The sequence below is a fragment of the Muntiacus reevesi genome, chromosome 8 (assembly GCF_963930625.1).
Source record: "Muntiacus reevesi chromosome 8, mMunRee1.1, whole genome shotgun sequence".
NCBI classification, from domain to species: Eukaryota; Metazoa; Chordata; class Mammalia; order Artiodactyla; family Cervidae; genus Muntiacus; species Muntiacus reevesi.
The window spans coordinates 42992545-43015140 of NC_089256.1; the positions used below are offsets into that span (position 1 = coordinate 42992545).

At 44.2% G+C, this 22596-nt stretch overlaps 1 protein-coding gene across 1 annotated transcript in view; it reads left to right on the plus strand.

Moving 5' to 3' along the window:
• ARHGAP31 (Rho GTPase activating protein 31) overlaps positions 1 to 20897 on the plus strand; it is a 122243-nt gene extending 101346 nt beyond the window's left edge. Inside the window, exons 9-12 of the mRNA XM_065943460.1 lie at positions 1670 to 1732; positions 4232 to 4807; positions 11166 to 11446; positions 13820 to 20897. Of these exons, the coding sequence (XP_065799532.1) occupies positions 1670 to 1732; positions 4232 to 4807; positions 11166 to 11446; positions 13820 to 16249 (3350 nt within the window). The 3' untranslated portion in view covers positions 16250 to 20897. The remainder of the gene's footprint in view (positions 1 to 1669; positions 1733 to 4231; positions 4808 to 11165; positions 11447 to 13819) is intronic.
• The last annotated feature ends 1699 nt before the right edge of the window (positions 20898 to 22596 follow it).

Genomic DNA, 22596 nt, shown 5'->3' on the forward strand with positions numbered 1-22596 from the left:
CATGAATGAAAGGAGGCTGGCCAGGCAAGATTTTTTGTTTGTTTCTAAATATTTATTTATTTGGCTGCGTCGAGTCTTGGTTGTTGTAGCATATAGGCTTTTTGTTGCAGCAAGCAGGCTTCGTTGCCCCACAGCATATGGATCTTAGTTCCCCCACCAGGGATCGAACCCATGTCTCCTACATTTGATGGTGAATTCTTAACCACTGGACCACCAGGGAAGTCCCAATGGCCAGGCAGTTTTAGAAGTCATTTTGTAAACGTGTGGGAATAGTTGATCTTCCAAGGATGAGAACTCTTCTTACTTCTGAAAGGAAGGAGGTAGAAGGCAGTCTTGGCATCACCATTGCTAAGTCCTTCCAGAGCCCAGTGGGCCCCAGGCAGAGAAGCTCTGAGCCTGGGAGGCTAAGGGGTTAATTCAGAACCTCTCAAAAGAAGCAGGATGTGGATTAAGAAGGAAAAAAGGAACTTTGAGAGAGGGATTAAACAATTGTGAGTTAGGATCCAACTGGGGCTAGGGCAACTCTGAGTGCTTCTTTTAGAACCATCTCCTGGGTTCTCCTTTGTTGCTGAACCCTGGTTTATCTTGAATAACATCAACAACAATAAACAATAATGACTTCTTCAGCATTTACTTGAGTCTAGATTAATACAATCTACTTTATATGCATTACTCATTTCATCCTCATAACAGCTCTACTTTTCTTCCTTTTCATGCCAAAAAAATGAAAGTTCTAAAAGCTAAGCTGCTTATCTGAGCCCAACAGTGGGAGAATTGGGATTCAAAGTCAGATGTGTCTGGATCCAGAGTTACCTTAAAGCCACTTCTAAAGAGTTACTTTAGAAGCCCTGGCCAGCTTCTAAATTGCCCTTTCTCCCATCCTAGCAAGTTTGACCTGGAAGGAACTACCTTCTAGCCAGTTTGGCTTCCTGAAAAGAGATGATTTTGTGAAAATGCCTATGCCTATAAATGGACTAATAAAATTTCACACTCTTCTGAAAACCTGCTTAAGTGACTTACAGAGATGCATAGAATCCTTCAGGCACATAGCAGGTGCTCAAAAAAAGTTTGTTTGGTTGGGATCTACTCCAGGGTGAGGTTGGTGGGTGAGAGCTTTAGGGGAGCAACCAGACTGTGGACCTCAAGGAGCAGAGCTACTTGTGGGAGAAGGGTGACCCACAGAGAAAAGGTGACTCATGAGAGACAAGAGGGGAAAGTTCCCTGACCCCTCTCACCTGTTGTACTAAATTTCTGGTTGTTGAGCAATGTGGCTACAGTCAAGAATCCTGCTGCCTGGCCCATCATCTAGGAGGCATTACCTGGAGCCCCATGGGTTCTACCCCATGGACGAATCTTTGAATCTTTTCTGTAAAGTAAAATTGGGTTCAGGACTCCTCATTGGCTCAGAGCTTTGTGACAAAATTGTAATTTACCTTTATCTGTAAAATGTTAATAAACCTTTGATCTATAATTGCCCTATTTTTATAAGGTCAGTCCCCTAAAGAAAGTGAGAACATCTAAGGTGGCATGGGGAATGTTTTCCAAAGGGGAAATTTATAAATACTTGAAAAATTTTCCCAAAGAAATTTCTCTTTTGTACTGACCAATTGTTCTAAACACTTCCTCCGAAAGTGCATTCATCAGGGATGTTTTTTTCTTTTGTCTTTAGTGGAAAAGGCTACTATCCGACCAGCTAAAAGCATGGACTCACTGTGCTCAGTGCCTGTGGAAGGTAAGATCTCACAGCTGGATTGGGAACTGGGGATTACAGCTGGAGGAGAGCTGCCCCCACACAGGACTTGCTTCATCAACCCCAGAAGCTGCTCATCTCCAGTTTTGCTCACACGCAGTCCCCCAGGCCCAGATTCCTCCCTGACCCTGAACTTCAGACGCCCACATAGCCCCTTTCGCCACCCTTGCTCCAACCTTGGCTGGAGACAACAGCCTCTTTACAGTCAATCCTGAAGCAGATAATAGATCAGCACCTGAAAACTAAGGCAGAAGTGACTCCCTCTTGGGGCATAAAGAAGGGTTTTGAATGTAGGTGTTTCCATAGGCATTGGCTTCATTGTGCTTGTCAATTCAGGATTTTGATTTGGGAGATTCATTCATTAATAAACACCGACGGCACCAGCCTGGCACATAGCTGGTCCTCGCTTATTGGAGTAGATGCGCATACAGTTGCATGCCAGCTGACACCCGTCACCAAAGCAGCACCTCACCGTGTTGGTTCTTAAAACTTCAGCCTTAAAAGACTGACGTGCTGTCGCCTTCACTTCTATTTTTGTTAACTAACAAGCTAACAAGCAGTTTTGTAGCTAGCAAGCATTGCTACATGCAAGACCCAGGGCTTCCCAAGCAGCAGGCTGTTTAAACTCCCCCATACTTAAACCATAACTTCCCAATCCCTTTAATACAAGATATTTTGCTCTTTGATAAATGAGGCAGCCTGAAACAAAACAAAAAATCTTTAGAAACAACTTTCAAAAAATAATTCTAAACTTGTAAAATATTCAATGAGGTCTTCTTAAGCAGACATGATCCTTTTAGCATTTTCTCACCTTTATATTCATCAATTCGCTTGGTTCTGAAACCTCTTGGGGGCAATTCTTGCCTAGTTTTGCAGAATTTTAATATTTCAAAAGCTAGGTCACCACTTCCGTGGGCGTTGGGGAGGTTATCTAACCTCTCAAGTCTCATTTCCTCATGTGTTCAGGGAGATAATTACACTTCTCCCACACAGTGTTTTTAAGAATTTTAAATCCAGTGTTATCCAAGATGTAGCACTTTGTGAGAATTCTTTTCCAGATCCCTGGCAATTCGGTTGTTATAGCCTCAGCTTCGTTATTTCCCATACAGACTTTTCTTTGCCTTCACTTCTAAGTCAGTCAGGAACTCACTCCTCACAACTGTGATTTCTAACATTTAGTTAATTTACATTTCTAGTTTCTGAGCCTCTGAGTCAGCAGGAAGAAGCCTGGGAAAAGGCAGAAAGGTCTAGCTGAAGACAGCATCTCTTTCCTTGCTGTCTAAATCTAACCCTTGTCTGGGTCCATCTGCCAGAGAAAACTTAAAGCAATAAGTTTTAAAGTTTTAAAATGAAATAAGACTCTATTATTTTGGCCTTTTTGTCTTCACCTTCATTTTGAGCAAACATCATTTTGTCACCTCCCATCATCTTTTTATTTTTTCATGATCTACATTTAATGCTTGGTGGATGACTGTTCCATTTAGCCATTTCAGCAGTATCTTTCTTTTGGAAACTGGTCTACCTGCAAAGTTTAATTCAGATACATGTGTTGTTGTTCAGTTGCTCAGTCGTGTCTGACTCTTTTCAACCCCTTGGACTGCAGCATGCCAGGCTTCCCTGCCCTCCATTATCCTTCCCTGTCCTTCCCTGTCCCAGAGTTTGCTCAAATTCATGTCCATTGAGTTGTTGATGCCATCCAACCATCTCATCCTCTGTCGTCCCCTTCTCATGCCCTCCACTTTTCTCAGCATCAGGTTCCTTTTCCATTGAGTCGACTCTTCACATCAGGTGGCCAAAGTATTGGAACTTCAGCTTCAGCTGAATAGTGAATATTCAGGGTTGATTTCCTTTAGAATTGACTAGTTTAATCTCCTTGCAGTCCAAGGGACTCTTAAGAGAGTCTTCTCCTGCACACAATTAGAAAGCATCTATTCTTCAACTTTCAGTCTTCTTTATGATCCAACTCTTACATCCATATATGACTACTGGAAAAATCATAGTTTTGACTATGATACATGTGATGCAACAGAAGAAGGTTCTATCAAGATATCATAACAGAATTCTGTGCACATGTTTCCTCTTGTCAACCAAATGTTATGTACCTGTCTTTATTAGGATAGCTATGCCCTTACTGATGAGCTTCCCTGCTGGCTCAGTGGTAAAGAATCTGCCTGCCAATGCAGGAGACACAGGTTCCATCCCTGGGTCAGGAAGATCCCCAGCAGAAGGAAATGGCAGCCCACTGCAGTATTCTCACCTGGGAAATCCCTTTGACAGAGGAGCCTGGTGGGCTACAGTCCATGGGTCACAAAAGAGTCGGACACGACTCAGTGACTGAACAACAACAACATACTCTTATTAGCATGCTGTGTCTTTTCAGTCTTTCCAATATTCACATATTGTGTGCCGGCCCTTCCTGGCAGTCTCTGCAGTGATGCCTGTACTCAGGCTGCTGACCAGGTTTGTTTGCTTTTTCACTAGGGAAAGAAACCAAAGGAAATTTCAGTCGAACCGTCACCACTGGTGGATTTTTCATCCCAGCAGCGAAAATGCACTCGACTAGCACTGGCAGCTCCTGTGACCTCAGCAAGCAGGAGGGTGAATGGAGCCAGGAGGGGATGCCGGCAGGGGCGGAGGGCGGCTTTGATGTGAGCGGAGACCGAAGCCAGCTGCAGGGCGCTCAGGCCCGGGCCCCGCCTGAGCAGCTGAAGGTGTTCCGACCCATCGAAGATCCTGAGAGCGAGCAAACAGCCCCGAAGATGCTGGGTATGTTCTACACCTCAAACGACAGCCCCAGCAGATCTGTCTTTACCAGCAGCCTCTTCCAGATGGAGCCTTCTCCCCGTCACCAGCGCAAGGCCCTGAACATTTCCAAGCCCTTCGCTGTGTCTGTGCCACTCCGCGTGTCAGCTGTCATCAGCACCAACAGCACCCCATGCAGAACCCCCCCAAAGGAGCTACAGTCTCTTTCCAGCCTGGAAGAGTTTTCTTTCCAGGGCTCGGAGAGTGGAGAGTGGCCCGAAGAGGAGAAGCCACTGAGCGCTGAGACTTCTACAGGTAAAAGGGGAGGAGAGGGTCTCTTTCCATTGCAAGAGAGGAAAAACCAGACTTAAACATTGTCTTGTTGCAAGACAATGTAGTGAAGTGGTTAGGACCATGGGCTCTGGAGCCAGACTGCCTGGTTACAAGTCCAGGCTCAGCCATTTTGCTGTAGAGTCTTCAACAAGTTTACATAACCACTCCATGCCTCAGCTTCTTGATCTGTAAAATGGGAATAATGTTAACAAATATTAAATTGTGAATATTAGTTGATACATGTAAAGCTCTCAGAACAGGGTCTAGTACATAGCAAGTACTATGTAAATGTTACTTGTTATTATTATTTTATGCATTCACATATTGAGAAGGAAGGGGAGGGAAGCTCATGGAATGGAATGCAGAGCTGGAAATGAGGATTCAGCTCTTTCAGACACAATCTCTCCATCCACCCATCCCAAATTTCTACCTCATGTCTGCCGGGAACGTGGCTAGCAGACTTAGCAATGAGAAGGAGCATCTACCTCTCAATTTCCTTGTATCAGACACAGCAAGGATTCTGATTGGGTCTGCTTGGGTCACGCCCCCAACCTTGGGCCAGTCACTGTGGCTGGATGAATAGGATTCTAAGATTGGCCAAGCTTGAGTCTCCAGGCCTTCTCTGGGATGAGAACCAACAACCAACTGTGAGCAGCACAGAAGGGAAATAATGAGAACCTCAGAGGAAAGGATGACTGAGAGACAAACCAACAGATTCTCATTGTGGTTTAAGAATATTTCTATTTCAATTAATATTAGCTAACTTTTTCTGATTACTTATCATGATGTCAGGCACTGTCCTAAGTGTTCTACGTGTGTTATCTCATTTCTCCTCACAACAACTCCTTGAGGTTATTATATAGTTACCATTATCCCTGTTTGCTAAGAGAGGAAATTGTTAACTTGCCTGAGAGGGCTCCTAGCAAGGACATATAAAAGTCAGGATTTTAATCCAGACTTTTAAAAAATCCAAGCATTCTGCCATGCTCCCTCTCATGTTTGCTACAGTCTGTAGGGTTACAAAGATTCTTAAAATGCAGTCCCTTCCCCCAGCAAGCTCACAGGCTAGGAAGGGACACTGAAACCCTGCACCCTCCTGCAGCACAGGGTCAACTGGTAGAAGTAGCCTAACACCCTCCTTGGGCTTTTTTTTTTTTTCTTTTTTGAGATTTTATTTTTTAAATTGAAGTATAGTTGATTTATAGTGTTGTGTTAATTTTCACTGTACAGCAAAGTGATTCAGTTATACATACATATACATTTTTAAGTCTTTCTCATTAAAGTTTGTCATAGGATGTTGAATATAGTTATCTGTGCTATACAGTGGGACCTTGTTGTTTATCCATTCCATATATAAAAGGTTATATCTGCTAACCTCATCCTCCCGAAACTCCTCCCACTTGGCAGGCACAAGTCTGTTCTCTATGCCCATGAGTCTGTTTCTGTTTTGTAGATAGGTTCATTTGTGTCATATTTTGAAGATTTTTTTTTGACATGGACCATTTTTAAAGTCTTTACTGAATTGTTACAATATTGTCTCTGTGTTATGTTTTGGTTTTTTTGGCCACAAGGCATGTGGGATCTTAGTTCTCCAACCAGGGATTGAACCCACACCCTCTACCATGCACGGTGAAGTATTAACCACTGGACTGCCAGGGACGTTCCCATTTGTGTCATATTTTAGATTCTGTATTCAAGTAATATCCACATACAAGTGATATCAGATGGTATTTGTCTTTCTCTTTCTGACTTACTTCACTTAGGATGATAATCTCTAGTTGCATCCGTGTTGCTGCAAATGGCATTATTTCATTCTTTTTTATGGCTGAGTAGTATTCCATTGTACATGTGCATCACATCTCCTTTATCCATTCATCTGTTGATGGGCATTTAGGTTTTTCCATATCTTGGCTGTTATGAATAGTGCAGCTATGAATGTAGGGGTGCGTGTATCTTTTTTAATTGTAGTTTTGTCTGGATATATGCTCCACTGGGCTTTTTGAATGAGGGAGCGCATAAGTTCCCAAAGTATTATGAAAGAGGGGTTCAGAAAAGATAGCCTGAAGCAGTCCTCTCAGGAGGATTCCAGAAATCCTTCTCAGAAGTGGTGACATTTGGCCCTTCATTAACGTGTAGGACTTTTTAATGCAGAAGATATGGAAAAGGGTGTTCTGGGCTGAGAGGCACTGGACCGTTATGAGAAGTGTATAGATTTTGGACTCCAGCTGGAAGGGTTCAGATTTGAGTTTCACCACTTTGGGGCAGCATGAGAGCTGGTTGGTATCTGTGAGCCTGTTTCTCTTCTGCAGAGCAGAGATGGCTCTCGTCTCAAGGGCTGGGATGAGTTCTGCACAGGAGACTGTTCATGAAATGCCTGCTTAGAGTGTGGCCCTCAGGATGCTGAGTAAACATTCTCCTCCCCCTTCCCTTCAGGATGGGGCATAAGAGGAGTAAAAACTTAGGGGTGTTAAGTGATACCCTGTCTGGAGAATGCTCTATGGGTTGGTGTGGGTGGAACAGGGTGAGGGTTAGAAGAGGAAGTGAAACCTTTGAGGAAAAAAATGTTTCTAAAGGCTTTTATGTGGCTGGTTGTCCTTCTTAAAAGAGAGGGTCCCTAGACCCCAAGGGGTCTTTGGCAGACAATCTGTTACCTTTTCCCCCCCCCTCTCTCCTTCCATCTCTCTGTAAGTCAGAATACCCAGTCTGTATCAAATTGGTCTTGGAAAGACAATGATGGAGGCTGCAGCCTGCTTCCCTGACTGTGACTAGTGACAGCCAGGGCAGAATGAGGGACCTTATAGGAGGCAGCCATGTGAATCTAGGACCAGTGGCCAGAGGGAGATGCCAAAAGTTTCAGGGACATTGTGGGGCGGGTGGGGGCTCACCTTTGTCTCTGGTGGGGTTAGGTTAACATCGGTTCTAATTACCTTCTTTCATAATTATTCCAAATGAAGAACTCCACCTTCCTTAATACATTATTTTTTATTTCTTCTGTGCAATAGCAATAGATAAAAGAAAAAGAATTAAGACAATTTTCCAGGTAACCTGATTCAAAGTTTTAGTCACTCTGCTCAAACTCATTCTTCTACTTTTGGCCAAACTTCTACTTTCATCTCAAAACTCTCCTGGCCATGCTGACCTTCAAGGGAGGCTGAGAAGCATGGCTGAGTGGATGGTCAGGTACCTAGCTAAACTTGAGTGGCTGAGATGGTTCTATTTCAAAATAAGCAAGAGAAAGGACACTAGGGGATATTAGAAGTCTCTATCTCCATGGTCACCCACTTCATATATAAAGCATCCCATGCTGGCAATCTGATGATGCCTCCCTCTCCTCCTCTTTTGAGCTACAGAGACTCCTTTATAGCTTACAAGTATCCAGCCACAACAAGACCTGGACTCCTAGTCCCTTACATGATAGTTTCTTGACATAGGTACTGCCTCTGTGCTGAGATGCTTAACCCAGGGATGGGTGTCACATACGAGTGGAAAGAAAATGGTAACCTGATGGCTTAGCCACACACAGGTAATAACAGTGAATGCTGTAGGAAGTGGAGAAGGACAGCATGGTCTGGGGAGGCTCCAAAAGATATGTTATTGGGTTAATATCTTGAAATGGGGAAGGTTTGAGTCTCAGGAAGGACCAGAGCAGGGGAGTATAAGGCCGGTCAGGGGAACTGGGTCTGCTCAGCGTCTACCCCGGGGGGTGGGAGGGGAGTGGACATGTGGCTGGGCCAGAGTGACGAGGGCTCTGAGCAGGACAGAGAGTGACCTGAACAAGCTCACATGAAATGCAGGCCTTTCTTCCACCCCTCGCTTTAAGAGTCTATGGTCAACAAATGGAAGACCCCAAGCTTTGCAGAAAGAGACACTGGCCAACATCCAACCAAGAGATCTTAGTAAAAGGGGAAGAAAATATTTTCTTAAAATCACTGATACATTACCCTTTTACCCAGAAGTTTCACTTCCAAGAATTTGTCCTAAATAAGTAGCTGCACAAGCACAAAATGTGTATGCATGTCATGGCATTATTTATAATAGCAAAAGACAGGACACACCTCAAATGTCATCTTTAGGAGATGGATTGAATAACTAGGATGCATTCCCATTGTTGAATTCCATGGGGTTCATAGCTTTGTGAGCCCTGCACCACTTCCTCAGACTCTTATGCATCTGTGAGAGATAGTTTCTTTGCACACAGATGGTATTCTGTCTCAAGTGTCTGCCTTGTGTTTCTGGTTTTCTGCCTCAGGGCTTTTTCTGAAGGGAGACTCTTACCCAGCCCTTGCTCAAGAAAACCCAGAAGTGTGGAGTTTAACTAAGGCAAGCTGTCAACCAGTAGGCGATGGGAGTCAGTGGACTAATGAGCCTGCTGCCCACCCTTGGTGGAATAACTGTGTGGCACATTTACTCACGGTTCTTCAAAGGGTCACCAAGGACTGCATTCTGGTTGCTCTGGTTGTGGTAACCACTTTATTGACATTTCCTCCATCTCTGTCTCACCTCCTCACTTCTGTTTCCAGGGACCACCTTTCAAATAAGCTGCCTGCTGCCAGGACCTTGACTAAGGCTCTATTTTGAGGGGAACTCAAACTCAGCCACATCCTAAAGAAAGTGAAAGTGAAAGTTGCTCAGTCATGCCCATCTCTTCGTGACCCCATGGACTATAAGTCCATGGGATTCTCTAGGCCAGAATACTGGAGTGGGTAGTCTTTCCCTTCTCCAGGGGATTTTCCCAACCCAGGGATCGAACCCAGGTCTCTTGCATTGCAGGTGGATTCTTTACCAGCTGAGCCACAAGGGAAGCCCACATCCTAAAGAACAGTCAATTTCATTATGTACTAACATAGCATAGACTACAAGATAGGTTCTTAAGTGAAAAAATGCAAAGCAAGAACAGTATAGATCACATGTGTAATATAGATCATATTACACATTTGTGTAATAAAGGTGGGGAATAAAAAATAGATGGTACAAGTATTTACTTATCTATGCAGAAATGAACTATGGCAGAATAAACTAGAAACTAATAAAAATGGTTATCCACAGGAGACAGTGAGGGTGTGGAACAGACTGGAAGCAACATGGATGAAAGCTAAACTTTTCTGAGGTCATTGATTCATATAATTTTAACTTTTCAACTCTGTAGTTGTTTTACATATTCAAAGACTAAATTAAATTTCAAAAAACAAGCCTGCTAAGTGATGGGCAGGAGAAAATAGCACTGTTGTCAGGTCTGAAGTGTTATTAGTTCCAACATCAGGATGCTGTTACTGGGTCTGACTGAGCTTCAAGGCCATCATGTGGTCAGAAGCCTTGAGTTAAGTCACCCACATAACTAGTGGCAATGAAAAGAATTTGTTCTTAATCAATAAACTTCTCTGAGCTTGTACTCTATGTCAGACTCTATACTAGGTGCTTTGCCTCCCTAATCTTCTTTATCTTCACAACAGTCCTGTAATATATTATTATATAGTATTATGCCATGTACCAAGATTACAAGACTCATTGAGAAACTAACATTTGAACTCAGACTTCTTTAATTCCAATGCAAATAATATCACTGAGGATCTTCTGTATAACCAGCACTATTCAAGGTATGAAGACTTTATCCTACACTGTGGAAACAGTCTTGTGTGGTGAAATAGGACCTTCTTCATGAAAGATAGTAGGGGCCAAACATGAGATCTGCTGCCTCTACTGTCTCTCTCTACTATTTAAGATCAGAGCTTAATCACTTTAGATGTAAATATATATCCAAGTGACTGTGCAGGTAATCCCTGAAAAGAGTCACATAGGAAGCTGCAGTTATAATCATAATACATCTTTGTAGCTTAGTGTAGATAACAGATTTCTGTGACCTTAGACAGCAAGCAAAAGATTGGATTAGTACCAGGTTTCTCATTCTCAACACTATTGACATTTTGGACTGGGTAACTCTTTGTGGGGGTTTGTCTTATGCTTTGTAGGATATTTAGAAGTGTTCCTGGCTTCCACCCACTAGATGTCAGTAGCTACTTCCCCCACCTGGTTGCAACAACAAGAAGTGTCTCCAGACATTGCCAAACGTCCCCTGGAGAGGGGAGGAGTAAATGGTTCCCAGTTGAAAACAACTGGACTAGATGATCTTCGAGGTCCCTCCCACTTCCAGCAGTCTGAGACTCTGGGATATGAGGACAGATCATTGATGGAGGAAAGAGTAAAGAATGTGAGGGGAGTAGTGAGCTGGGAGAATCCCTTCCATCCTTGTGTAGCAGAGCTAGTCCAAGACTATGACTGTGCTGGGAATGACCTCTCTTGACATGGAGTCTCCTTCAGCTGATAACTCTTATCCTCATTGCAGCATCTGTACCTAAGAAGGCAGCTCTCGAGAACAAGAAGCCAGGGCCAGACACGGTGAGAACAGTGGAATGCAGCAAAGACCTTCCCCTGGAGCAAGGCACCCAAGTGGAGGAGAAGAAGACCTCAGAAAGCCCCCTAGACTCTCAGAATTCAAGTGAACTAGAGAAGAAGCTGGATGCAGAGAAGGTGGTGGAGGAGAGGGGAGAGACCAGCCAGGTGGCGGCCAGTGCTCTTCAGGAGAACCCCGGGGCCAGAGCCGAAGCAGTGTTTCTCCATGAGATGGTAAGGTAGACTCATGGCCTGGTCCAGTCAGTAGGGTTTTCTTTTTCTCAAGGGCTCTTGGTACAGTTTAAAGTTTTTTGTTGCTGTTTGTTTATTTGTTTGAAGAACCAGTTTCTACCAAAGAGCACAGCATTCTGATCAGGTCTGGGATTTTTTCTTTTTCCTGCAGTGAACTTTTCAGGGGTCCTGTGGTGATAATAAGTAACTATTCAGCTCAAATTCCCTAGGACAAACTCAGCTCTAAATATTTCTAACCTGAAGTCACCATAAATCAATAATTTGTCCTGGGAATGTAATGACATTCAATCCAGAAAGCAGGACAAAACCTGCTTGTCATGTCCTGGTCCCAAACATGATGACCACTCACGGGGGCCAACTCTCTTCCAGACATTCTGGATGGACAGTTATCTATGCTTGTTTATAAAAATCTTCTGTAAGATTTTCAGGATCTATTCCTTCCTCCTATGGCTCTGGAGAACTTTAAGCATGATGCCAGAGCATGCTGAACCTTTTCCACCTTTCAGAGGTGGGATTTTCCAAGGTTCTGGGGGAAGGGATATCATTGCTCATGCTGAAGTTTGAGGAGGTTTTCCAGGCACACCGAGAGAGGAGTCTTGCATTTGGGAAATAGCTCTGGTGACCTGAGTGTGACCTGGAGAATTATGCCAGAGGAGAAAAGAACTTTGCCTTTTAAGTAGCTTTCAGGAACTTGGTCTCTGGGACGGGTATAAAAGGCTTATGGGCTAGAAGTTAAGGCAGTGCAGGGCTACCACAGTGGCCTCCGGAGGGCTGATTAAGGGTTCCTGTAAGTTATGTTTGTATTTATAGAAGCAGAAAGATGCAAAGATTATTTTGGGGATTGAATTCTGGGAGGGATAAAGTATGAATGACATTGCTTTGAGAAGCAGATGAAGTTATGCTAGGAGAACCAGGCTGGATTCATGAGAACAAGTAAAAGCAGCAATTCATTCATTTAAAAACATGTATTAAATACCTATATTGTGTGAGACACACTGCTGAGCACTGGGATCACTGCAGTGTACAAGATGATCACCATCTCTGTCTTCTTGGAGCTGATAGCTTAATAGATAGAAAGATCATGAACCAAGTCTTTTCTAGGATGCTATGGAAATATGGCTTCTGTGGGAGCGTGTCACAGAAGGGCCCAACCTAGTCAGAGGGAGGAGGGGGCTCAGGGAAGGCATCTCTGAAGAATAGGTATTTCTATTCAAAACTTAAGCTAGGAGAAAGGGGTAAGGAGCAGAATAGGGAGGGAGAGACTCCCAGGCAGAAGAGTAACATGTGCCGTGAATCTGAAATGGGAAAGAGCACAGAACATTCAAGGAACAAAAACAAGGCTGAAGAATGGGAACATGGACTAGAGAAAGTGAGGCTCAGAGCAAAGTATGGGTCACGTCATGCAGGGTTGCTTGGAAGGGATTTGGAGCTTAACCTAAGGGCAATGGAAACTCTTCTGATTTGCTCAGAATTTTATAGCTTAAAAAAGAACAACTATTTTATTATTATCTATTTTTTGTTGCGGCACCTGGGCTTTCCCTAATCATGGTGAGTAGGGGCTCCTCTTCATTACGGCTTCTCACTGCGGTGAGAAGTTAGGGTGCACAGGCTCTAGGCATAGGGGCCTTGGTAGTTGCGGTGCTTGGGCTCAGTAGCTGTGGCACACAGGTGTTAATTGCCCATGGCATGTGGAATCTTCCCATACCGGGAATTAAACCTATGTCCCCTACATTGGCAGGTGGATTCTTAACCACTGTACCACCAGGAAGTCCCATTTTGCTGTTTTTCATTCTTTTTTCTTTTAATATGTACCATATCTTTTTTCTATGTGAAATATGTATTTTTTCAGTAGTGAGAAGGGATAGCTGTATTTATTTGGAAATCAGGTGTCAGGGCAAGAGTTAACATTTCATTCCATTGGGAGAACTTCATTCTTATAAGCCATTGGATCAATTTGAAGTTATATGAGATCAGGGATTGGGTTGGTTTCATAAAGCAACAATGAACAGGGATTAAGTGCTTATGTTCTGGTGTAGACTAACCTGGATTTCAATCTTGATCTGCTGCTATGTGACTTTGGCAAAATGTCTAATCTGTTTGAACATGGGTTGCCTCATCTCCAAAATGGGAGTAATTACAGTAGCATTTATCTTTTAGGGTTCTTGGGACAATTAAGAAAATATGTTTAATGCGTGTTGTGGTGCACCGTAAGCATGAATAAACATCCTCAGTTACCATTAATGCTGTATCCTTTGTGTGCTGGGGTAGCGCCGCTGGTAGTGCAGTCCCTTCTGTCCCTGGGAAACTGCGCCGTGTCTTTGGTTCTAAAGTAATCAGTTTCTTGATGTTTTTCAGGATGAAGATGATCTGGTCAATGCCCTGATCTGGCCTGAGATTCAACAGGAGCTGAAAATTATTGAATCTGAGGAGGAACTCTCCTCCTTGGCACCACCTGCTCTAAAGATCAGCCCAACTCAGCCTATTCTTGAATCTAGTCCAGGGCCTTTTGCTTCCCTGGAGCCCCCAGGGAGCTCCACCCCAGCTCCAGTCTCCACCCCTCTGGAGGAGTGGACTAAGATTCCAACCAATCAGAGCACACCGGGCACTTCCACAGCAGCCAATAGAGAAAAGCTGGAGACAGCCAGCATCCTCCCTAGATCTGAGCCAGAGCCCGAAAAGGGCCAGCGCCCAGACCCTGCCAGCCTGACTCCTCTGGAAATAGTTCCATTGGAGAAGTCTTCTCCACAAGCAAGGATGGAAGTGGGAGTCCCAGGGAATCTGTCTCCTCTGCTCCCACCTGCTGCTCCCCCTCCAACACCTTTAGAGGAGGAACCTCGAGTCCAGCTATTGAAGAGTGGCCCTGAGAGAGAAGACTCATCTGGGAATTTGAGAACCAATCCATATGCAGACCAGCTGAAGTCCAAAGGCAGCACTGGGATCCCCAGTCTTTGTCAGGGAGACAAGGCCTCTTCAGAAGAAAGTGAAAAGCAAAATTCAAAGAGTGCTTCTCCTGAGAGCAAAGGCTCTAGTTCTCCTAGCCCAACCAGGGAGGCTGAGATTTCCCCACAAGGAGAGGAGGATGCTGCCCACTCAGTACAGGAGCCCTCAGACTGTGATGACGATGACACTGTGACAGACATTGCCCAGCATGGCCTGGAGATGGTGGAGCCCTGGGAGGAGCCCCAGTGGGTGACAAGCCCCCTGCACTCGCCCACCCTTAAAGATATACAAGAGACCCAAATGCAGGGCCCCCAGGGCCACCGACTAGAAAAGAGGCTTTCTCACAGACCCAGCCTTCGCCAGAGTCATTCTCTAGATGGCAAAACTATGGTTAAGAGCCAGTGGACTCTCAAGGGTTCCTCCTCCAGCAGTTGTGCTGATCTTGAAGCAGAGAGGAATTCCAACCCCCTGCAGCCCTTGGCACCCAGGAGTGAGATTACTGGGTGGAATGAGAAAGCCATGAGGTCCTTTCAAGAGTTTTCTGGCCTGAAAAGGACAGAGGTTCCTTCTAAGCAGCAGGCACCAGGTGGTTTGCAGCCCACATCAGCAGAATCCAGCCCTGTCAGTCTAGCAGAAGGAAAGCAACTGGGGACACACTTGGGGCCACACAACCCTCAGGTTGAGCATGGTGGTGATCCTGAGCCAGAAAGCAGCAAGGAGAACTCACCTGGTGTGCAGGACCACACCTCACCTGGAGAGCATCCCCCTAAGTTCCAGCTCAAGAGCAGTGAGGGTGGGGCTACGAAGGGGAAAAATAGGCCTTCGTCTCTCAACTTGGACTCCACCGTTCCCATCACTGACCTCTTCCGGTTTGAGAATGCAGCCTCATTTGGGTCACCTGAAGTGCAACTCTCTGAGCCAGGAGACCCAAAGGTCACATGGCTGACCTCATCTCATGGTAAAGTAGACCCCTGGAGGGTTTACTCCCAGGACTCTCAGGACCCGGACATGGTTGCTCATGCCCTGACGGGCCGCCGTAACTCAGCTCCTGTGAGTGTGTCAGCTGTGAGAACCTCCTTCATGGTCAAAATGTGCCAGGCCAGGGCAGTCCCAGTCATCCCACCCAAGATTCAGTACACTCAGATCCCACAGCCCCTGCCCTCTCAGAGCTCAGAGGAGAGTGGGGCTCAGCCCCTGGAGAGGAACCAAGAGGAACCTGGCTCCACTGGTGGGACCTCTCAGAGACTCAGCAAAGATGATTCTCTTTCCTCCTTGGAAAGCCCAAAGGAAGAAAAGCCAAAGCAAGATACAGGAGCCATTGAGTCCTTGCCAGTGGATCCCACTGCATCTCGTGTGTGCGAGGGACCCACCCTTTCTCCAGAACCAGGCTTGACCCACCTGCCGACCACTCAGGATGCAGTAGTGCAGTGTAGAAAGCGCACGTCAGAGACAGAGCCATCTGGGGACAACCTTCTTTCTTCAAAAATAGAGCGCTCATCGGGGGGTTCTAAGCCTTTCCATAGGTCTAGACCAGGAAGACCTCAGAGCCTAATCTTATTCAGTCCTCCTTTCCCCATTATGGACCACCCACCCCCCTCATCTACAGGGACAGATTCCAAGGTCCTGCTGTCCCCTATCAGAAGTCCCACGCAGACAATTTCCCCTGGCCTGCTTTGCGGGGAGTTGGCAGAAAACACATGGGTCACACCAGAAGGGGTTACACTTAGGAATAAAATGACCATCCCTAAGAATGGCCAGAGACTGGAGACCTCAACAAGCTGTTTTTACCAGCCCCAGCGGAGATCAGTGATTCTGGATGGAAGAAGTGGAAGGCAAATAGAATGACATCAGTTCGCCTGCTGGTACCTGAGAAAATGTCATGATTCATCTGGAAGTTATTACAAAGGCTCCTTGCCTATATTCCAGGCAGAGATTATCCAAGTTTGGGCTTATTTTGGCCTCTTCTTCTCTTTCTTTAGCCTTTTGACCATTTATTAATTAGGCCATTTTCCAGAAGAGAGGTCAGGGGAAGGACAAGAGCTGACGTTTAAATAAGCCTACTTGAGCAGGCAGGGAAAGTTCAGGTAAGGGAAAAGGATGAAATGCTGGCCTCCAGTGATATGTGGGGCTTAAACATGTCACTCCCCCACTGCCGTTATCTAGTGCTGTTAAGAGGCGGATGTGAGAATATCTTTTGAAAGAGAAACCTTTTGCCGATGTTGACAAATGTTGCTATTGAGGTTTGAAGGCCTCCTATTTACTTCATGCTTTTTAATGCTCTTTAAAGCATGCGTTCTTTTAGACCAGTTTTCTGATAAGCTTTGTAAAAGTGTACTATCCAGAGTAGAAGCAGGTTTGGAAATGCAAACTAACGTACACTTAGATATCCAAGTGGGTGAATTTACCCATGCTTTCCCTGAATCCCTGCAGACCTGTCCCAGATGGCTCTATACACCAGCATAGAAAATCAGAATGTATTCTCAAGAGCACACTCTGAGACTGGCACAATTCAAGACGACTTTCGGGGTCTGGCTTTTATTAATTTGGGACTCCACTGTCCTGCCTCTGATTTATAAATTCAGTACTTGGGGAGGATGGGAGCTGACCTGAGGGTTACCTCAGTGAAATGTGCTGAATATTCATTTAGGTGTGTGATAGTGATCTGCTCTCCTTCCAGTGTCAGAGCTCATGAACAGGATGTCATCATAGAGAAAAGCCTCACACATAGGCAGAACTACATTCTAAACTTGCAGTGCTTAAGTCAGCGGGACATACGTAAAAAACACCTCTAGCTCAGCTTCACTCTCCTTCCTCAGCTGGGGCCAGAGTATAGGAGAAGATAAGGGGGGAATCCCAGGAGGAGAGAGCAGGACCCATGTAGGGCAGCCATCATGCCCACTTGACCGCTGCGCTTCTTGATGCCTACCTTCCTCATTGTCCCTCCACTGCTGAGCAGCAGCTTTGAGGCACTCCTCCCCGTTCCATAGTCCTCCTCATCCACCACCCACCCCAGTGCTCAGCCTTGCTCTTCTCCTGTCTGTACGCAAGCAGAAGCAATAAACCAATCTGATCTTATTTCAGTTATCTAGAACATCAAATGGTTCTTTCCAACTGGAGAGAGAAAGGAGGATTAACATAACCTGCTGAGAGATTTTTGGTGCTTTTTCCAAAAAGGGCATCTTCACAGGAGCCCTGCTCAAGGCAAAACCCATCAAGGTATCAACAATTTCAGACTTTCAAGGACAATTATCTTGTTTGAGAAACAAAGAAAGCATAGGACCTATTTTTAGCCCTGTGCACCTCTCTCAGGTTCAAGGCTGGCTGAACTCTGTCCAGAAGCTCAGTCACTGCACATATTTCTCTTAAGAGCTAGCAGTACCTCTGGGCTGACCTCACCACCGAGGCTCATATTGGGCTGGATTAGGGGCTGAACTGAAGTTACCTCCTCGAGTGAGAAATTGGAAGCTGATGCCCTCCAACAGTTACATATTGCTCTTTCCCTTCTTCCCTGATAAGTCTTACTGAGTTTTGAAACCTTGTCCTACACTTTTAAAATCAGTATCTATGGCAGAGATAACTGGCAGGCCAGCCGATGAGCTCTGCTCTCAGAGGGCACTGAGTGAGTAAGGGGAACAGTTAACAGGCCTTTAGTCTGTGTTTTTTGCATTCTCATTGGGTGAGCAAGATGTCGGACCAACAGCCAGTGAGATGTAAACCCATAAGAAAAGTCCTTCAAGTATAGGATTTTCCCCCCTAGGCAAGCAAGGTGAAGGAGTATAGTGATGTCAGATGAGAAAGGCCACATTCAGATTTGAAAAGGACATTTCTGCCTTATCAAATGTGGCCAGTAAGGCTGTATGTCAATCTCAGTACACCATGTGGTATCTACGTTTTGATAAAGATCATGTTCCAGTTAGGAGGTGAGAGAAGGAGGGAACTGCACTTTGCTTCACCATCAGAACTCTGAGCCAAGTTTATGATGATTTTAAATTTTTGTTTGTAACACTTAGAGGATATATTTTTATTTGGGGATAGACTGAGAAGTCACCATTAACAAGTGAGTTCAACTTGAGGCACCCATGTAGATTTATTAAATGGCTACCATGTTGCTTAGATTGTGACATCTTTCATTTGTAGCATCTTCAGGGGTTTTTATGTGTGGATGTCATCATGAAATAACAACTGAAGATATTCTCTACTCTGAGTTTTCCTGGCCAGTCAATCCAGAAGGCCTTGGAGGCTGACACCTTCTTGATCAGTGTCCTGCTGCTACAGTGTGGACCTCTCCATCTTCATAAGCTTCCTGGGGCAAGCTTGGCACTGATGACATTCCATTGCATGACAGGGAAAACTCATTACATTTCTCTCTTGAAATTGTTCCCCCCAAATCTGAGATTACCTATTTGGATATCCACTTGGGGCTGGAAAATGAACCCCTCTGAGAGTGGCTGGATGGAAATTAGACTGCCTGATTCTATCCAGGGGAAGGAAGAGAAGAGGTGCTGCTGTTTATAGGAGGATTTACATGGTGCCCGAGAAAGGGCTACAGAAACAGATTCTCAAAGGGCTAATGGTCCTCAATATGGGAGTGGCTCAAATTCAACTATTGGTTCTCAACATGGGGGTGACTGATTTAAAACTTGAATTTAAAGTGGAAAACATGCATATTCTAATGTTTCTTTCAGTGTTAATGGCTGCTTAAGAGGATGATAACCTATATTTTGGCAAAATGGCCCTCGCAAGCCAACCTTCCCCCCCACACACACACTTTTTTGCCAAAATGTACCAGGTAGAAGGAATTTGGCTTTTATTCTCTACTTCAAATGGAATATGAAGAGGCCTGACCAGAAACCCCATCAAGACTCTGTTAGCCTAATCTAAGCCTTAAAATTCAAAATATTGGCCAAGGCAAAATTCCATATTCTGGGGAGATTAAAAATGCAAACATCCTCAATGGACAATATTTGGCAAGAACTTAGTAATAATTGGGGAATTTAGAACTCTGAAATTCTTGAATACTCTAGTGAAAAGGGGGAGAAGGATGGTAGCAAATGAAATGGCCTATAAGCAACTAGTAGCAAGATTTAGACCCATTAAGTTACCAAATGAAAGCAGAAGGGGGAAACAGGTAGCAACTTAGCACCTTGTAATATGATTGCTAATAGTGCGCAAGTTACCCACTGACTCTACTCAAATGAAACACAATTACAAATCCAGCAGAAGGTACTAGGAAGACATTCAGGTGTTGAGAATTCTGCTTTGGTCAATTAACACAATTAGAGTGGTGACTAAGAATAAATAATTCTGAGGTTTTGTGTGGTCTTAATTAGTTTGGCTGTGAAATCCTCTTGGATCTTTGCAGATGAACCAGGTAACATCAGGGTTCCATACTCTTTGAGAGAGGGTTTTAGACACTTCCATTCATCACAAAATGGGTTAACTCCTGTTGGTGATGAAGTCATAGGTCCAAGATATATTATTACTTTCATGTCTAATGTTTAACACATGGTAATAACATTTGCCTCAAGTTGGGTGAAGCAGTCATTTGTCTACACAGGCCTGTTCTGCTTGAAAAGCTGTTGGGAAACTTGGGATTAATTTGTCTGAGATTGTAATGGGAGAGGTTCAGGGAAGGTCCATTCCCCCCCAGGGACTGATTAGAATCACGTTCTACCATGTGAATCTTGGGGTTAAGTGTTGCCAGGAGTGTGATCCTAGGCATCTCCAGCAGGAAGATCAGTTCAAATGTGGAATGACAAAGAATGTGTCCTCCTTTGTCAACACCTTCCTAATAAAGGTAGAAGAGGGAGCCAGTACCTTTCCAAGCATGGAGAGAAATGGGAGATGGTGGAAGCATGATGGTTTAAAGATCAGGGTCGGTCCAGATGGTATAAAGTTGGGGCCACCACTGATTTGACTGACACACGGTAAATCATCTAGTAGCACTGAAGTTTATGAGCAATACAGGGATCACTTCTAGGAGGATGGAGGGTGTAGTTAAATATAAGAAACCCATGAAATACAGAGTCATGTGTTTTACTGGATGAATCAAAATGCTTCGCATTAACTTAATGCCATAGTACTTACTGGCTTGTAATTCTGTAAGGTAAAGCACTTTCTCAAAGGAGTCTATCGGAAAGCCACATGATTTCAGCTGTTTGTTGAGCTTGATAAATGTTTCCAAAGATATAATCAAAATGTTTTTCTATTGATTAAAGAAGCATAAATATTAAACCTATCCATAGAGACATTTAAGTGTAATTAAAAGATTGTTATGCTTTAAAGTGTACTCTAATAAATGCTATATTATGCTCATGATGGCACTATGAACTAGAGGACATGGGTCATCTACATCAATAATAGGAAAAGTGGATTATATACCTTCTGGCTCTTTGTTCTAGTTTGTTTTGTTTTTTTTATTACTTCAAGGTTTGGTCTCCTCAAGGCAAAAATCCTGATGATTTGCTTCAGTAAAATTTTCTTGCTTTTGTTATCTTGCATTTTAATAATTGTCAAATATTTACAACTTCACTCTCTTACTGTTGCAGTCATACATGTCACCCAAGATACCCAGTATAAATCAGTGGATGTTATAATGAAAAATGAGAAGAAAAAAAAGTTATTCTCAGGACTCACAGCTTAAGGAGTTGTGTGGATCTACCTACAGAAACGTGAACTCACATTCAAGTTTTTCTATTACTTGAGTTAGGGAGGACTATTTGTTTCAGTGATTTTTGTTAATGGTGCTCTGAAGGAAAAAAAGCAAAAGTTTGCTATTCTGGCATATATTACCTCAAAAGGGGGTTGCAGGGACGAGGGAAAGGCACTCAATGAGTTTAAATGTAGGGCTTAAAAAAAAAGACACAACTTGGTGATATTTGCAGTGAAAAGTAGTTACCAAGAGGATTAAAATTCAAGCATTTTGGCAATATCCATTTAGAACTTTACACCAGTCAGGCCTGCTCCTTTCCCTTCATTACTGTTATAAATGCCTTTTTTTCTTATGCACTCCCAGATCCCCACATTCCTGTGTTTCTCTCTCCTGAGTGAGCCCACCACCCTTCCCCATCTCCAGTCTGGCAACAACAGTTCCCCTCACTCCTAATCTCTCCTCCAATTCCCAGGGTCCTCCCCTCCTTGCAGCCTCTTCACTGAATGTTGCCTCCACTTCTTCGGCTTTAATGAAACCTTGACATTCACCTGAGGACAATTCTTTCTCTGCCCATTTCTCCCACATTACACAGACTAGGAAAAGCCCAGAAAATTTATCGTTTCCCAGTCCTGCTTCTGCACCATTTCTTCCCATCTCATACAAAAGTCTCACTACTAGAATTTATGGCATCCAGCTATTTTAATTTTTCCATTCTTTGTGGCCCTGATGTAATCCTTGTCCCAGATTTCCAGTCTTTGGTACCAGGTTCCATTTCCCTTCTACCTCATGTCCCATCATCATCCTGGATGACTTCAATGTTTCTGAGGAAAATTTGCTACAACTGCTTACAGCTTTTGCCTCAACTATTGCTTCCACAGTTACACATCAGGCTGTTTCATAACACAGAAGTCTGTGATCTTAAACTCCCATATTCCTTTCTCAGAACTTCTGTCTTTGCTTCGTTTCTTCTACTTGCTCAAGCTCATGAATGCCTGCCCCAGCCTCCCTCTATCTGATGGCCATCACCCCCACCAGACTTCATCCTTCATCCTTAGCCTTTCCAGACCCCCAAGTACACCACTCCATCATCTCAGTTATTCTCATAACTTCCTTGGTCACTCATCCTTCAGCTATACCTGCACAGCAAAACTCCAAACCAGAAGCAGGACTCTTACAACTCAACTTCTCTACTCTTTTACTGTTTCTATTGAGTTCAACTAGAGAAAATCATAAAACCATGATGAAAGCCGTTGTAAATTTATGGTTTATCACCTCAGGGTGGCCTCATTCTCAAAAACTCACACAGTATTCTAGATGGACTGCTCCTTTCAAAACCTAATGGCTTCTTACTTCACAAGTTTATATAGGCTTCCCTGATGGCTCAGTTGGTAAAAGAATCCACCTGCAATGCAGGAGACCCTAGTTTGATTCCTGGGTTGGGAAGATCTGCTGAAGAAAGGATAGGCCACCCACTCCAGTATTCTTGGGCTTCCCTTGTGGCTCAGCTGATAAAAGAATCCACCTGCAATGTGGGAGACCT